Source organism: Abrus precatorius, unplaced genomic scaffold, assembly GCF_003935025.1.
Source record: "Abrus precatorius isolate BTA unplaced genomic scaffold, Abrus_2018 Scaffold2, whole genome shotgun sequence".
Lineage (NCBI taxonomy): Eukaryota > Viridiplantae > Streptophyta > Magnoliopsida > Fabales > Fabaceae > Abrus > Abrus precatorius.
Genome location: NW_020874362.1, coordinates 36,703,882 through 36,722,408, shown reverse-complemented (window position 1 = coordinate 36,722,408; position 18,527 = coordinate 36,703,882). Strand labels below are relative to the sequence as shown.

General features: G+C 30.8%; 3 protein-coding genes and 1 pseudogene across 4 annotated transcripts; 2 read left to right on the top strand and 2 right to left on the bottom strand.

The window, feature by feature from the left end:
- Nucleotides 1-200: 200 nt before the first annotated feature.
- Nucleotides 201-3,034, top strand: LOC113859181 (tubulin beta chain-like). Its single transcript, XM_027491996.1, has 3 exons — nucleotides 201-782; nucleotides 1,209-1,478; nucleotides 2,062-3,034. The coding sequence occupies exons 1-3, from the start codon at nucleotides 389-391 to the stop codon at nucleotides 2,727-2,729; spliced, it is 1,332 nt and encodes a 443-aa protein (XP_027347797.1). The 5' UTR covers nucleotides 201-388; the 3' UTR covers nucleotides 2,730-3,034.
- Nucleotides 3,035-5,231: 2,197 nt separating this feature from the next.
- On the top strand, nucleotides 5,232-7,727 carry LOC113859182 (dihydroceramide fatty acyl 2-hydroxylase FAH1-like). 2 transcript variants are annotated; one of them, XM_027491997.1, is made up of 6 exons: nucleotides 5,232-5,588; nucleotides 5,668-5,760; nucleotides 5,848-6,044; nucleotides 6,134-6,239; nucleotides 6,805-6,951; nucleotides 7,414-7,727. In XM_027491997.1, exons 1-6 carry the CDS (start codon nucleotides 5,538-5,540, stop codon nucleotides 7,534-7,536), a joined length of 717 nt encoding a protein of 238 aa, XP_027347798.1. In that variant the 5' UTR covers nucleotides 5,232-5,537; the 3' UTR covers nucleotides 7,537-7,727. The 2 variants fall into 2 exon arrangements, with proteins under 2 accessions (XP_027347798.1, XP_027347799.1); XM_027491998.1 differs by having other exon boundaries at nucleotides 5,232-5,390; nucleotides 7,414-7,726.
- Nucleotides 7,728-10,178: 2,451 nt separating this feature from the next.
- LOC113858566 (berberine bridge enzyme-like 13) lies at nucleotides 10,179-11,818 on the bottom strand. Its single transcript, XM_027491262.1, has one exon. The coding sequence runs from the start codon at nucleotides 11,800-11,802 to the stop codon at nucleotides 10,201-10,203; it is 1,602 nt and encodes a 533-aa protein (XP_027347063.1). The 5' UTR covers nucleotides 11,803-11,818; the 3' UTR covers nucleotides 10,179-10,200.
- A 3,333-nt stretch (nucleotides 11,819-15,151) lies between these two features.
- Nucleotides 15,152-16,731, bottom strand: LOC113859973 (annotated as a pseudogene).
- Nucleotides 16,732-18,527: the final 1,796 nt, after the last annotated feature.

The following is an 18,527-nucleotide window of genomic DNA, read 5'->3' as shown; positions in this document are numbered from 1 at the left end:
TCGTAATTACATGATTTTTGGGGTTGGACTAGTCGTGAGCTAAACAATATAATATATTAAGCTATGTTTGACCCCAAAATCAGTTATATATATTTTTAGAAGAAAAGCCAAAAAAATAGTGAGGAGATAGAGAGAGAGTGCCCAGATTGGATTATAGGTGAGCTGTTTGTAGGATTAACTTTAAAACAAAACGGCAAAAAGAAAGAAGCACCGTTGGTCACAGATAAGTGAATAACCCTCCAAACGACACCCAAATTACGCCTTTAAATTCTCTCCACCAATCACAGTCCAAATATTAAAATTAAAAAAAATAAAATAAAAAAGCTCAAAAGCCAAGTCCTCCATTTGGTTTCCCTCTGTCTCCGTTTTCCCTCACTTTCCCGAGAAAATGAGAGAAATCCTCCACATCCAAGGCGGCCAGTGCGGCAACCAGATCGGTGCCAAGTTCTGGGAAGTGATATGCGACGAGCACGGCATCGACCACACCGGAAAGTACAGCGGCGACGAGGATCTACAGCTCGAACGCATCAATGTCTACTACAATGAAGCCAGTGGCGGAAGGTACGTTCCACGCGCTGTCCTTATGGATCTTGAGCCCGGTACCATGGATTCGGTTAGATCCGGTCCGTTCGGGCAGATATTCCGACCCGATAACTTCGTGTTCGGGCAGTCCGGTGCTGGAAACAACTGGGCCAAGGGTCACTACACGGAGGGCGCTGAACTCATCGATGCTGTCTTGGATGTTGTGAGGAAGGAGGCCGAGAATTGTGATTGCTTGCAAGGTATCCGCAATTCTCTGTTACTATTCCGTTTATTGCATTTCAATTGGTTTCAATATGATTCGGATGTGTTAGGAGTATATAATTTGGTTCTTGTTAGGGCTTCATTCAAGTTCCTGTGTTGCACGTACATGATTGCTGTTTGCAGTTACAGTTTTTCTAATAAGTGCAGAATGACACTTAATAAAAATTCAATAAATTGGAAATTTTAAAAAAAAATTTATGGTATTTAATAATTTCAATGCATTGAATTCGGTAATTTTTAATAAAAATTTGGTGCGTATAAGTTCTTAGTATGCACTGTTGCAACTATAATCATTTTGATTACAGTGTTGACTTCACAATTCGGATTTATTTTATTTATCTGTCAGGATTTTCTGCAGCTGCTAACTGATTGACATTTGTTTAAACGTTAAAATATATGAACAGGATTTCAAGTGTGCCACTCTTTGGGGGGTGGTACTGGCTCAGGCATGGGAACGCTTCTCATCTCAAAGATTCGGGAAGAGTATCCAGATCGTATGATGTTGACATTTTCCGTCTTTCCTTCTCCCAAGGTATCTGACACAGTTGTGGAGCCATACAATGCCACACTTTCTGTTCATCAGCTTGTTGAAAATGCTGATGAATGCATGGTCTTGGACAATGAGGCTCTCTATGATATCTGTTTCCGTACTCTCAAGCTTGCTACACCAACTTGTAAGTTTCAGATTTCTCCATTACAATTTTTAGTTTATGCAACTTATGGTAATCATTGTAGTTGTTATTATTTTTGTTGCTGTGGTTGTTGTTCTGCTACTGTTGACTGGCAAAGACAATTCGGGTGCGGTTACTTTCTTTTCTACATAAGTTTTGCTATATCCTCCTACAAATCTTCCTCCTACTTTATAAAATATGTATTAAATGAAAAAGTGCATTCATTTATATTTTTTTCCTTATTAGGAGGATTTGTAAGGATAAAAGATAGGAGGATATAGTATTATTCTTTCTACATATCACTAATTGTTAGTGTTAACTGTTAAGTAATGGTTAGTATAATGATGTCATTCAATTAGCTATTTAAATTAGGAATTTAGGATGATATATTATTATATTGGTGGGAGGATGCTAGTGGGTTTAGGTTATATGTCTTTCTCATGGCTGGGCTGGTGGTTATGGTTGTTGAGCTTCTGCAATTATTGTGTTTGGGTCACCTTTTCTAAATGGTGTATAATGTGTTGTATTTTATTCTCATTTTTGTTTTAAGTTCAATTTTTCATTTATTTTTTCTTGTTTGTTGCAGTTGGTGACCTTAACCACCTCATTTCTTCTACCATGAGTGGAGTTACTTGTTGTCTACGTTTCCCTGGGCAACTGAACTCTGATCTTCGGAAGCTCGCCGTCAATCTGATCCCATTCCCTCGTCTCCATTTCTTTATGGTTGGGTTTGCACCTTTGACATCAAGAGGATCCCAGCAGTACCGCAACTTGACTGTGCCTGAATTGACTCAGCAAATGTGGGATGCTAAGAATATGATGTGTGCCGCAGATCCACGCCATGGTCGTTATTTGACTGCTTCAGCAATGTTCCGTGGTAAGATGAGCACCAAGGAAGTGGATGAGCAGATGATAAATGTGCAAAACAAGAACTCTTCTTACTTTGTTGAGTGGATACCTAATAATGTCAAGTCTAGCGTGTGTGATATCCCACCTAAGGGTCTTAAGATGGCATCCACATTCATTGGTAATTCAACATCAATTCAGGAGATGTTCAGGAGAGTTAGCGAGCAGTTCACAGCAATGTTCAGGCGCAAGGCTTTCTTGCATTGGTACACTGGTGAGGGAATGGACGAAATGGAGTTCACTGAGGCTGAGAGTAACATGAATGATTTGGTGGCAGAGTACCAGCAATACCAGGATGCTACTGCTGATGAGGAAGAGTATGAGGAAGAAGATGACATTGACGCTTGAGGCATCTTTGTGAGTTGTTTCAAATTGCAATATGGATGGGTGGATGGCTTTGAGCGAGTTTATATTGTGGAGCAGTCAAAAACATTGACTTGTTAATGTGTTTGTTGTATGAATTGAGGGTCATTGTTTAAGCTGTGTTTTGTTGATAATGCCTCTGTTATTAAGTGATTGGATGTTTTAATAGTTAGATGATTATATACATCGCGTTGTCAGTTCTCGATTATATTTTCCTTTTTGCTCTTTTTCTATCGATATTATGATTATGATGAGTCGGCCTTGAATTATAAACAAGATTTCATTCGTTTGCCATTCTCATATAAATTTTTAATTTAGCATGTAGCAATCGTTATTGCCGTTGATGAACATAATTACTGACAAGCTGCAAGTTTCTTGGGGGTATTATGCAGGCATTTTTAAATTTAAGCAAAATTTAAAAATATAAAGAGAATAATATATGTTTTTATTGGTAATGTAAATTGTCTTGCTAAAAATGGATTAAAGAAAGGAATTAGAAAAAAAAAAAACTATAGTATTAAATTTTAGTGAAGAGGGGGAGAAGTATGTATCAAGTATGAATGGTGTTGTAACGAGAGAAACAATGGTGAAAAATATAATATAGCTTACAATGTCTCTTCTTTAATTTATAATGTATACGAAATGCAACTTTTTTTTTTTTTTTAATTTAGAGTAAAAAATAGTGGTAAAATTTTGACAGTGACCTTTTAGTTAGTATGCAATTTGAATCAAAGCAAGTAATACTCAATAGAATTAAATACTACTACATTCAACGATCATTGGATTATGAAGTGAGAGTCCATACCATCTCTAATGGATTTGAATCAAGGATTAAGGCCTCTTCAACTTAAGAAATCAATTGTGAAAGATTAAGAATATTAATGGTGTTCATATTTATGCTATTATACTGGTTTCACAACACCATCATGAATATATATATATATATATATATATATATATATATATTTTACTTTCTAATTATATTGTTAATACAGTAAGTGAAAATCCTGAAGTTTCAACAAACTCCTTAATTGCAGAAGTACAAACTCCTAATGAATATACTCTAAGTCGTATTCTACCATTTAATTAAAAAACGACATCCATAAAAATACATAAGTAATAATAATAATAAAATAACACAAATAAATCAAACTTTGAGAATGTGATTTACTTTGACCACATAAATAATTCGAAATTTACACCTATACATTAATTGCATAAGATTACATTAGTTAGATGAAAATGTCTCACTCTTCTTTTCTTTTTATGTAATGTGAGGTCACCTTTCAAACTTTTATTTTTCATTCAAATAACTATTGCATGAACTGAAAATTTTCTCATTTATGTATAAATTATTTAGATTAATTTTATTTTTACATATTCTTATACATTTATATAATTGAAAATGATTGTTTTTATGACAACATTTATCTTTTGATATCTTTCGACAGACGTAATATATATAGCTTTTATTTTTATGATGTCTCTTTTAAGTATTGATTTTTATATTTACTTATTTAGATTTAGATATTTTTTTGTTAGGTTTCGATGTTTCTTCATTTTAAATTTAAATTAAATAAACAATTTTATAGGTCTAAATCTTTTATATATAGAGAGAGATTGATTTTTCTGCCACTTATTAATGCATGTATATATTTAAGGCAAAAGTAGTACTTTGGTTTTTTTATTTTTATTTCTTTAACCATTTTTTATTTTATTTTGGTAATTTATCTTTATTTTTTTTTATTTTAGTTTGGTTTCATCCTTTATTTGTATTTTGTTTTAATCTTTTAAATTTTAAATGTAAAATAAATAATTTCTCTTCGCTAATTATATTTAACTTTATTATTTACTATATTTGTCTTTTTCTCATGATAAGTATAGTCATAATCATTTTTATCATTTTTTTTTTCATTTTACTCTTTCGTTGACGTGGTTAAATATAGTTAATAAAAAATAATTACTTAATTTATTTTAAAAATTTAAAAAATAAATCAAAATAAAAAATAAAGCTAAAAAAATAAAATACTAATTTTACCTATACTCAAATATAAGTGATATAATAGCATTTTTTTTTTCTCTTTCACATTATAAGGACATCTTTAAGGTGATCTACTAGCATCATTAAATAGAAAATCCCAAGATATTCAGTAATATTTAGATACTTGAGTTGAACTATGAAAAAAAGGAAAAATAATGACTAGAGTTTTTATTTAAAAGTTAAATAATCAATCTTAAATAATCATATTTTTAAAAAATACTTAAATAAAAGTATTTAAAAGTTCATTTCTTTGTTATGCCGTGAATTTCTTTTGTATTGAACATATAGTTTTTTAATTTAATTTAATTTTGATTTTCCAATTTTATAATTTTTAAATTATAATATTATTTTTAAAAAGTTGTAAAATTTAAAATATTCATTTGAGCGCACCCTTTCAGAAGAAAAGGAATTGAAATTTATTTAATATAGTAAAATGGCGTTAAGAAAAAGAAAAAAGAAAAAAGAAAAAAGAAAAAAGAAAGAAACAAGTGTGCGTGGGTGCATCCAAGGCGGTGAAGGAGGAAAGCAATGGCGGAAAAGCGGTGTTGTTTTCTATTCTGAGACACGAAATTAACGGTTAAAACGGAACGAAGCTGTAACATAAAGTAGAGCTTCGACTTCACATTCCCTTCACATTCCGTTGAATACATATCGCACTTCAACTCCCTCTCACGCGAAGAGGGAGTTCCGCTTTGGATCTCTCTCTTCCTTTCTTTCAATTTTCCAGATCTGCTTTTCCCTTCACTCGCAAGATGGTTGCTCACAAATTCGCCGTTGATTTGAATAAGCCCCTTGTTTTTCAGGCACCTGTCGCATGTTGTCTTGTTTCAAACATACATTAACATTAATATTTGAATTGCCACTCATTTCGTTGCTTCGCAGGTTGGGCATCTCGGAGAAGCCTATGATGAATGGGTTCACCAGCCTATCATAAGCAAAGAAGGCCCTCGTTTTTTCCAAAACGCTTTTATGGAGGTACATTCCTAATTTCATGGTAGTTCAAAATAATAATAAGATTGGTATTTCATTGGATTGGAATTTGGAATTTGGAAATTGGAACAGCTTTTGACGCGCACTCCGTGGTACGTGATTCCAACCGTGTGGGTGCCAGTTGCGAGTTGGTTCATTTCTTGCTCTGTAAAAGTAGGGCTACCTTCTCGTGATGTTACTCTGTTCGTCATTCTTGGCATCTTCTTTTGGACTTTGGCCGAATACACATTGCATCGTTTTCTTTTCCACATTCAAACCACCAGCTACTGGTTCCCTCTCTCTCTCTCCCTCCCTTTCCCTTATGTGTTATGTTTTCCACATTCATGCATCATATTCATTAATTTGTCTTTTGCATCAGGGGAAACACCTTGCATTATCTTCTCCATGGTTGCCACCATAAGCACCCAATGGATAGCATGAGACTCGTTTTCCCCCCTGCAGCTGCCGCTATATTAGCCATTCCGGTATCTCTTTTCTACCACACTATAGTCTAATTAATGCATTTCTATTGCTATATTTCTACTTAGTAAGAGAATTCATGAAGTTTAGATATGTGTCATGTCGCAAGTAATAACAAATATTATTTTTGAAGTTTAAAATTCATGAAGATTAAGATTAATAAAAGTTTTTGAAAGACTTTAGTTAAATTTAGGCATGATTACAGTATTAAAATCATATTTTATCCTAAAACAATTATTAATCAGTAACTATGTTTTAATACATAGAAAAAATCGACGCCAGTATTCTCTTGTGTGGGTTTTGTGCTTGATACGTGCCAATTTAGTTCATCATAGTAACAGATAGGATGACTCCTAGTAGAAGAACTATTGACAATATCTCATTAAACAAGAAATGATATTGAATTTATGTTTGAAGAGATCATGTCCTGTATCTTTGCCGTGAAAATTTTTCTTTCGAAAACGGCCAGAAAATCTTCATGACATTTTACAAAATGATTGCTCAGCAATTCATATATTTCTATAAGAGGTTCCATGAATTGATGCAAGTGTTTTTGTCTGCCATGTTCAGTTCTGGAACTTGGTGAAGGTTGTAAGCACCCCTGAAACTGCTCCTGCTATGTTTGGAGGTATTTTGTTGGGCTATGTGATGTATGATTGCACCCATTACTACTTGCACCATGGTCAACCAAAGTCTGCAGTGCCCCAAAAGCTCAAGGTAAAGGCACTTCCCCTTCATTTTTAACTGGATGACTGCTAAATTACAAGCCCTTACCCCAATATGTTACTAAGCAAAACCCTCATCACTTAATAAATAGTTATGTAATTTACTATACGCATTGGCTGATCAAAGATTGGTCTTTTAGCATTTGTTGATATTTAATTTGATTAGAAATTGAAGGACATCAAATTCATTTACAGTTAATATTCAGGCATTGATTTTATCTTATTTATACTTACGAGTCTCTTGCACTAGTCGTACAATATGATAGCACTCTCCTCTCAACTCTATTAGAGATTTGGATCATCTCATTTCCTTTTCTGTGGTGTTTGCATCGTTCTTTTTCAATCATGGCATTGCCATATTCTTGTTGTGTTGCACCTGTCTGTATTATATATCTATCTAAATTTTGTAAGCCAAAAAAGACAAATAATAATTCTTATGATCATTATTTTTCAGAAATACCACTTAAATCATCATTATCGGCTTCACAGCTATGGCTTCGGAATCACTTCACCGCTGTGGGATAAGGTTTTCGGAACAGTTCCTCCTCCATCAAAGGTGTATGCCAAACGTAGATAAATTACTGTCGAAGCTGCTTTTGTTCTTTGATTAAGCTCATAGTCAATTCAGGAGTTCAAACAAAACATGTCAATAATTTATGTTTTGTTTCTCTAATTATTTTTATCCTTAATTGATGTTTCTGAGGGTTAAAGTGTCACCATCTTGTGTCAAACATCCTGTAAAATTTGATAATATATATCAATTTTTTGGCAGAAAACTGGCCTACCTTTGCTCAGTCCTTTCTGTTATAACTTTCATCTTCTCATGAATCCTAATTTCTATTATACGTGGTAGAATAATCCTTAGTGTCTATCATGGAATTAAGAGGGCATTTTTAAAAACAAATTAAAAGCACAACCCAATAAATCGGTGCAATGTCACAAGTTATGAGGGAATATGCATCGCTTGGATTTTATTTTTTTTTCAAAATTCAATAATATATATTTTTTAAAAATAGAGGTTAAAAGAGAGAAAAAATGTTTAAAGCTTAAAAAGGAATATATGCATGATTATAATTAGGTAATTGAAAACAGAATTGACCGACTTTCGATTGATTATTGTTAACTACACTTTCTTAGTATCCAACTACTATCAATTCAAAGTTAGTGTCTTATCAATCTTCGAATTGAATATCACTTCAAACAAGCATGGATCCCATTATTAACATTATACTATCTTTGTATTTATGGATTTACAAAATATTTTTATTTATTTATCTATTTATATAAACATTTAAGATAATATTAATTAATATTTTTTATTTATGTACAAATTTAAATATATAAATTCAATATTATACTGATAAATAAAACAAAAAGAAATCACTGATAAAAATATATTAAAAATCTTATCCAATTACCATAATAAAATAATTAATTTTTTTAATATGTATACTTTAATAAAAATAAAAAGGAGTAGGCAAGAAGATGTACTTTTCTTAAAGTTGAATTCAGGTAAAAGAAAAAAAAATAAAGTAACGATAAATGAGGTATGTCCGATTCGTGTTAGGAGTGGAAACTAGAAAGTACAAAAAAACAAAACAGAAAACGACAACAGAGGCGGGGAAACTGAGTAAGTCTAATAATTATATTATATATATACATCATACAGGTATCAATTTTAAAATTAAATTTTAATCATTATTTTATCTACTTTTATTTTTCTTCAATTATAATATAATATATTATTCAATTATCATATATAATCAAATATTTATATAACAAATTTTTCCTAAAATGCAAAAATATTTTATTATATACTAATTTATTATAATTATTATATTATATAATATAAAAATTATAATTTATATTCCATAATTTTTTCTAGAATCAATATTTATTTTACTATTACTTATTAGTTTAAGGTATTTTCAAAATACTTATAAATAATATTAGTACTTATGATAATTTTATTATTCATAATAATAAATAAAAATTTTTTATCGTGGGAATTAAATGTAATTGAATAAAAGATGAAGATAGTGCTGCCATTTGGGAAGATTTTGAGATCCATTTTGAGGAATAAGTGATGCTATTATCACTATTATTGCGGTTTGTTCAAAACTCACTAGCAAGCCAACTTAAGTTGACATTTGTTTGTAATATCTTTAACCAAATTTTCCTGTGTTTGGATAAATATAAATTGCGAGGAAAAATTATGAGGGAAAGATCACGAAAAAAAGAATACCATTTTGATTATTTTGTTTAGGAAAAATACAAAGAAGTAGGAATAGGAAGGTAAAACCCATGATCAAAAGTCATATTCACTAAATGTGAAATTGTGGGAGAGGAGACTTTTTTTATTTTAATTGTTAAAAAAATAAAAAGTACTTTTTATAACATAAAAAACAAGAAAATAATATACAATTTAAATTAAGTAAAAAGAATATAGTAAATAATTTAAAATTTTTAAATAAAAATGTGAGTTAGATGAATAATATATAAAAAGAGATACATAAAAAAAGAGTCTTATTATCTTAAGCCCTTATAATTAAGTTTAAACATTCATAAATAAAATTTTTTTATGTAAAAAATACATAATTATTATATTAAAGTTATAAAAATAAAATAAATAATTATTTTTCTAATAAAATTTATTTATTATTAGTTACTTATTTTTATACTGAAGTTAACCAAACTCATAAAAAAAGTATTATCTATGTTTAAAAATATTTTTTTACCTTTCAGAAAGAGTTAAAACGTAATTTTAAAATATAATATTAATTTTTAATAGTTAAATCAATACATTTCTTTCTTTTAAAACCTTATATTTTCACTCTATCCTCATACCTTGCCTTCTGTGTGGTAAAGAGAAGGGTAAAAAACTCAATTAACCCTTACACAGTTTATAAATTGAGTTCTCTCACTTCTTAACATAAAAGGTAGAGTGCAATAGTTGTTGAGGTCAAGTATAATTACTAAAACAATCGCGTCAACACCAAAAGAATCTCCCATGCTTTTCCCATTTCATAATCACAAGTGCACATAAACAACTAATGGCAAGGGAACTAAAGTGTTCATGCATCAGATTATAGAAGAAGTCAATAAAGACATAAATATATGAATTAAGAATCTTTATTCTCATGTTACTAATTCGACTTGCAGACAGATTTTGCCATATTGATATAACATTCTAGCCATAGTACAGTGCTATACCCTTTGATATTCTCCTGTTCTTGCCAATTTACCCTCTCTTACCAGTTGGCAATGGAGGGATGCTCTGCTCATGCCTAAAGAAATTAGATGGATCAACTTTGGTTTTAACCTTTACTAACCTGTTAAAGTTACCCTTGAAATACCTATATCCCCAAGAGCAAGCATTAGAAAACATTGTGTTATTCTTCTGGTTCATCCCTATATCCAAATCTCTATAATTCACATAAGCTTCCCTTGGATACTGTGAAGCATAGGGAGCCATGAAGAAATAAAATTTCCTCATCCAGTTCATATGCTTGGCCATACTCTTCTCTCCGTCAAGCCATCCAGTTACATACTGAATTTTGTAGAGTGTTCCTTTTCTATGAGGAAAAGGGGTTGCAGATTCTGCAATCCTACTCATCATTCCTCCATAGGGATTCCAAATCATTAAGGGTCCATCATCCTGCAGAAAAATTTTCCATAGTGCATTGAGGGAATTTTCTGGGATTACTTGCCTTACAAAATCTGATTTGGCTTTGAAGTAAGCCTTGGAAGTGGATTTCCCTTGGAGCAGAACTTCTGGGGCTGTTCCATCAGGATAGCCAGCAATATAAAGCACAGATTTGATCCAGCTAGTTTCCAAACAATCCTTTTTTGTCAAACCCAATTCAGGAAAACTTCGCTTCATAACTTGAAGAAGTCTATCAGCACCACCAAGAAAAAGAGCATTGTAAGAAGTGGTAACAGTTCTTTGGCCAGGAACACTACTATTCCCTGGTTGAATGATGACTCTAATAAAGAGGTCCTCATCAATATTTGGAGCCACTTGCTGCCATCTATGAAGAATCTTGTTTCCTCCTTGTTCCCAGGTCTTAGTTACTGTGAAAACAGTCACAGTTTGTGGCACAGGAACCAACTTGATCTTCCACCACAGAATAACTCCAAAGCTGCCTCCACCACCTCCTCTTATAGCCCAAAAGAGGTCCTCCCCCATAGTTGATCTATCAAGAATCCTGCCATTAGCATCGACAATTTTAGCATCTAGGACATTGTCAGCACCAAGACCATACTTTCTCATCATGGAACCATATGCACCTCCTGTGATATGCCCCCCAATACCCAAGCTTGAGCAAAGCCCTGCAGGGAAACCGTGCACTGGACTTTTCTCTGAAATCCTGTAATAAACTTCACCAATAGTGGCACCAGCTTGAATCCAAGCAGTGTTGTGTGCTACATCAACATTGACTTCACGAAGTTTGACCAAGTCTAGGATCATGAATGGCTTCTCAATAAGAGAAACATAAGAGAGGCCTTCATAGTCATGCCCTCCACTTCTCACTCTCATGTGAATACCAAGCTGTTTTGCACATATCACTGCTGCTTGGACTTGAGAATCATGAAAAGGGGTGAATATGAAATCTGGTTTTGGCACTGAAGGCAACAAGTACCTTAGATTTTGTGCAGTGGACTCAAGGATTGAAGTGTAGGAACCATTGGTTGAAGTGTAGATTGAAGAGGGAAATTGGTTTGTTTGAGAGTGGAGTGTTAGACAATGGTTGAATGCTTCTTCAATTGGGACTGAAGTGGTGAGTGAAACGGATAACACCACCACAAAACTTGCTATGATGAATCTTAGAGACTGCATCATTCTTTGCTTTCAGCTGTCTCTTCTCTTGTGTTAAAATAAAAGGCGTGTTTGGCTTGTATATATACACTTGTTGTTGCTACTTCCTAATGCTACTTTGTTGTGGCAATATACGTGTAATTGAGCTAAGGCAAACGTCACATGAATGGTTATTATGTGTTATTTGGTTCACACACAGTGGTGTAATGGAAAATCATGACAATCACAATGTGGAATTTTTAGCATTCAGTATTCAACAAAATACAATCCACACCTAAGATTATTGTGTGAAATAATTTCGTTATTTTTCCTACATGCACAATATTTTTCCCACTACCATGTCTACCAAAATCGTATATTACGCCAGCCAATGTCTAATCCTCTTATGGAGTTTCTATGGAATAGTTTGACTCGAAAGAGAACAATCCTTCTACTTTTTTCTTTTGTTAAATAAAGGTAAAATGGCAGAAAAAATTGTATAATAAGAAAAGAATTTTCCAAGCAAGTTCTGAAGGAGAAGCCACCGGCACCGGCACCGGCACCGGCACCGGGAATCTCGATGCAGTTTCTTATTCTCGTCACGGGTTTTTTCTTTTTTCACGAAAGCTTTTTTATATTCTTCAAATGTAAACCATTTTTTTAATATAAAAATAAAATAAAATTTACCGTTCGAAATTGAGAGAGTACGATACTCTCTCTTATTCGTTAGAACAATTTTAACCATTAATTTTAGATTAATAAATAATAGAATTAGTAATTTAATTAAAACAATTAATATTTTTTATTTTTAAGGTATTAAAAAAATTATAACTATTAATTTAAAAAAGTAAAATTTACGAACATTACAGCAAATACCTAAAAACAATTCACATCTACTCATCTATTGATAAAACTTTTATGACGTTAAAAAAGATATACTTATTTTAAGAATAAAACTTGTAGATTTATTTTTTTAATATTTTTATATAATAAATTTTTTAATTTAATTATTTTATCATATAATATTATTTTTATAATATACTTATAAAATTATAGATAAATTCAAAAGGATGGAATACATTACTCTTTTTTGCTCGCATTTGCTCTCAAATTTTCGTTCATCTTATTAACTTTTTATAATTCTATATTTTGATATACTGAAAAAAGTTATGTTAATTTTTTTTTTGTTGAATCATCCATCTCTAACTTAAATTAAAATTATATAAAACAAAGAAATTAATTAAATTTTAAAAATTAATAATTTAATTGCAATATCATATTTAAATGAAATTAATTTGAATATTAAGAAACGCAATGTTAAATACTGAAATGAAGAATATTTTTAACTATTGTAATTTTATTCGATTTAAATATAATAGAAATGCTGATATTTTTAATTTAAAATAAAATAAAACAAATTATATCTTATTTTTATGTTTAATTTAAATATTTTATGCAAAAATTAAACATAAAAAAAATCCAAATGGACACACTTTTAGTCACCGATGGTGGCTGACAAACGGGGCCGGTAGGTCTTCAACGCATAATAATCAATCAATTATAATCTATTTTTGGTAAGATCATAAGAAGTTAGAATCACGAGCACCTTTCAACAAATTTTTAAAATATTTAATAAAAGTACTAAGTTAAAATAAATTTTTAATATGCTGAGAGAATAAAATGATATATTTCTATTTAATATTTAAAAAATATTGGAAAAATTTCAAATTGTTCTAGATTTAAATTTCAGGCCCTGCAAATAAGAAACATTTACAACATACATGAAAGTCCAAAATAATCAGCGGATGCCGTCAACGTCAACCAGAGCATGTTAGGTAGAATTAAGAAATGATGTATGATAATTTTAAATTAAAAATCCACCAGATCTATTCAATTATTTTAGAATAATGGATGCTAAAGTTATATTATTGGACATTATTAATTGCATTATACAAACTTAATTTTATGGACACTGTATAAGTATTATTAAATTAAATAAAATTTTCAAATAATTAATTAAAATATATTGTATGCCTTTGAAAACTTAATAAAGCAAAAATGTTATAATTATTAATAATAAGTAATTTATTATATTCAATAAATTAAATAAATAGTTAAATTTTAAATTAAAAATAAAATTAAAAAATGTAAAACAAATATTTAATGTAGAAAAAATTACATGATGAAAAGAAAACTAATTATTCAAAGTATTATCATTTGAGGAGGTTCTTAAAACTGTTGTTATTTAAAAATTTATACTCAAATTATATATAAAAGTTAATCAGGATAAGATTAAATTTGGTTTCAAACTAGTTTATTTTACTAAAATATTGCCAAACTTACTAAATTTGAGGCAAAATTTCTCAATGAAATAGGTTTTTAAGTGGTTCAACATGAAACAAAATACACCATAATTCGCTTCAGCTTTCAGTTGCCATTGCCCATTCCCCGGCTGTGACTTGTGAACATATAAGCTGTGGCTTTTTAATAACAAGAAGAAGGTAATGTATGGTTTCAGAAAATGAAAAGAGAACACAAACCACTAGGTTTGTCGTGACTTGGATTTCATTTAGGAAAGATTCGTGACATGGAAGTTTAATATCTAATTCATCATAATATGCAAGTTTGATAAGAATTTTAGTTCCAGTTTTTAAGTTAGGATTCTCTTTCAGTACCTAGTTGAATTGTTGGTTTTAAATGTTCTATTTCAATTCTAAATCAAATTCAAATGGAGGTCACCAGTGCCAACAAAATAATTATGCTTCCTAAACTTTGAGATTGCATTGATTTTACAAATTCAAAGTTTGGGATGAGATTTTGCTGAAGCCTAAATTTTGATTTTGATCGAAGAATTTATTTGCCAGGGATAGGGATTATAAAACTGAATCGCTAACCTTTGTATGTGCTGTCGAGTAACATACTTGAGAATCATATTTGTATTTAAGAGATCAAATTTTTTTATTCCCTTGCAAAGAATATTTATGTCTGTTTTACTTTAATTCTCTCTTTATGTCTTTCTTTTTATCATATCACATCACCCATCACATTTTTTATTTCTACTTTTTCTCTTCTTAGATTTCATTAAGGATATAAACCATATGCATGTATACTAATCATTTAAGAATTCAGGTCTAAGAATAAGATCATTAGTGTGTTACCACAGTTTTTGCTTGAGAAACAACACCTCAGTCATTCACATAATATTGTGAAATACACAAATGACAAACACAAAAAGCAATTAGGCACTTAATCAGTATCTTACAACATCAATTGACCAAAAACAAAGTAACAAAATGTAAATGTATCCTTATTTCACAAACTTACGTAGACCACTCTATCGATGATTGAAGCAACAACTCATTGCCTTGTTTTCCAACCTTTTGCATTATTTGGTTCAAACTGGGACTGGCGGGATGCTTTGCTCATGCCTGAGGATCCACTTTGGTCTTTATCTTTACCAACCTTTCAAAGTTATTCTTGAAATACCTTTGACCCCAAGCACTTGCTTGTATGTAGCTTGAGCTATTCTTGGTGTTCATTCCCAAATCAAGATCTCGGTAATTAACATATGCTTCCCTAGGAAAATTAGACACATAAGGACCCATGTAGTTGTAAAGATTCCTAATCCAATCTATGTGCTTTGCAACATTCTTGTCTCCATCTTGCCATATAGACAGGTATAGAATTTTGTATAGTGTTCCGTTTCTGTGAGGAAAAGGGGTGTCAGATTCTGAAAATTGGCTCATCTTTCCACCATATGGGCTCCAAAACATCAAGGGGCTGTCTTCTATAAGCAACCTTTGCCACAATCCCTCGAGTCCGGTTTCAGGTATTGGTTCTCTCACTAAATCTGACTTGGCCTTGAAGAAGTTCTTGAATGTTGATTTCCCTGTAAGCAAAACTTCAGGGGGTGTGTCACTTGGAAACCCTGCAAAATAGACCATAGACTTGATCCAACTAGTTTCCAAACAATCCTTTCGTGTCAAACCCAACTCAGGAAAGCTTGTCTTCATGACTTGGAGGAGTTTTCTGGCATCACCAAGGAAGAGAGCATTGTAAGAAGTTGCGACAGTTCTCTCTGTTTTGTTTTTTCTGCAGTGACAGGTTGAATCATGACTCTTATGAAGAGGTTCTCATCAATATAGGGTGCCACTTCCTGCCACCTATGAAGAAGCTTGGTAGCACCTTGCTCAAGGGTTTTGGTAACTGTAAAAACTGTCACAGTTGGTGGCACAGGAACAAGCTTTATCTTCCACCAAAGAAGGATACCAAAGCTTCCACCTCCACCTCCTCTTATAGCCCAAAACAGGTCCTCTCCCATGGCTTTCCTATCAAGAATTCTTCCATTGGCATCAACAATTTGAGCGTCTAGAACATTATCAGCACCAAGGCCATACTTTCTCATCATGGCTCCATATGCACCTCCTGTAATGTGCCCACCAATTCCTAAGCTTGTGCAAAGTCCTGAAGGGAAACCATGAACTGAACTTTTTTCATATATTCTGTAATAACTTCACCATTTGTGACACCAGCTTGGACCCAGGCAGTGTTGCTCTTAATATCAACATTGATGCCACGAAGTTTGACCAAATCTACAACTATGAAGGGGCTTTCGATTTCAGAAACATACGAGATTCCTTCATAGTCATGGCCACCACTTCGTACTCTAAGATGGACCCTAAGTTTCTTGGAGCATATTACAGCTGCTTGGACATGAGAATCACTGGAGGGTGTGAATATAAACTCGGGTTTTGGAGCTGAAGGCACCAAATACCGTAGGTTACAAGCAGTGGAGTTAAGGATGCTTGTGAATGAAGGACTGTTTGGAGTGTAGATTGATGAATCAAATGGAAATCTTCTGTCCGAATTTTTGTTGAGACATTGGACAAAACTTTCTTTAATTGAAGCTGAATTTATCAATGAAACTGATAATAGGAGGAGTAGAAGTGGCAAGTATGATATTGGTGCCACCATGGTTTGTGATCTCAGGTATAGGATTTCATGTTGTGTGCCAGAGAGTGTCACCAATGTTCTATTGTATAGATTGATTTGGGATCAATGATCCAATTTTAATTATTACATCGTGGAACATAAGAATATTATCAAACTGCTTTATAATATATAAGACTTATTGCTTTAATTTCCACTTATAAAAATAATAATACTTTCCATAGTCTTTAACTTTAATTGAATCCGTAATACATTACTCAAATATATCTACTCTCAAATTTGCATTCATCTTATTAACATTTCCCTTTTTATTTCATAATTATGGTGATGATATTTTGTTTCCCTATGTACACGTTATTTATATGTATGCAAACACTAGCTACTTTCATAGATTTTAATTTATATAATCCCATTAAAACTTTTTCTTGCTAAAAAGTAATGAAAGTTTCATAGATAAGGTTACGACTCGGGTTATGATTAGATGAAGAATGAAATTTTAAAAATAAAAATTTAGTTTTAAAATATACGAAAGTCACAATCAAATATTATCAACTTTTTTTTATAAAATTAATAAAAATAAATTTTCAAAATCAAATTTTGAATTATGTGTTAATGATAAGCATAAACAAAGGAAAGGGAATTGATGCTGAAAAGTATATTGAATTATTGTGATAAGTATAAAATACAGAGAATGATTTAAGGGTCTTATAAATAATTATAATTATAATTATAAGTTAAAAAAAGTTGGTTAATCAGATTTTTCATGAAACAAATAAAAATTCTTAATAATTATAAATAATAAATAAATAAAATATTGAAGTTTTCAACTAAAGTTCAAGGAATGAAAATATTTTGAAGTTTTAAGTTCTTAAATATATTACATATGTGGTGGATTAATAAATTTTAGAGTATCTTTCAAATATATGTACATAAATAATAGCTTATTTAAATTATAAGAATTTTGGAACCGGTTTAAGAAATCTATAATGACAAAGATTTTCTTTGCAATAGTATAATGAATTATTTCTTATTAATATTGAAAATAACAATTATATCTTTATTTATTATTTAAATTTAAAATTATTCATATATTATATAAAACGTTTGTTTACTTATATTGATTTATTAATTTGTTACAGAACATTTCATATGATATTAAAAATCTACATTTAATTATTATTACCTTGATGGTGATTAAATTATTGATTTGATATAGAAATCATTGCCATAAGGTTTTTATGCCTTTTCATGGGAAAAGTTGGACGCATCCCTTCGTTGCTGGTAAACGGAAGTTGTCGGCAGGCAACTGCAGAGGACAGTGTTTCAGTTTCATTCGTTCACTAAAACTTCATATTGCATATAACATTATACTATTTTTTTTATTTACTTTTATTTATAGGTTTTTTTTTTATGGTTTTTCATTTTAAAATTATAAAAATATGATTTTTTATAAAATTAAAAAATATGAAATTTTTTTAAAAATCGTTAATAACAACTTTTAAACTAAAAACTACATATTACTTTTAAAATATTTTATTTTATTTTAAATATTTTCATTGACAATTTTTTTAAAATCTTTTTTAAAAATTACTACTAACAATTTTGTATACTTTATAACTTTTTTATTTTTGAATTTATATACCTATATAAAAATTTCCAATAATAATTTTTAACTCTCGTATTTTGTATTTTTTAAAATATTACATTTTTATATATTATTTCTAAATATCATATATAAAAAATTAATCCCATATGTATTTATATAAGAAAAAAAAGCGCTGCAAGAGAACTATTAAAATAATACTAGTGTCTGTTTTTTG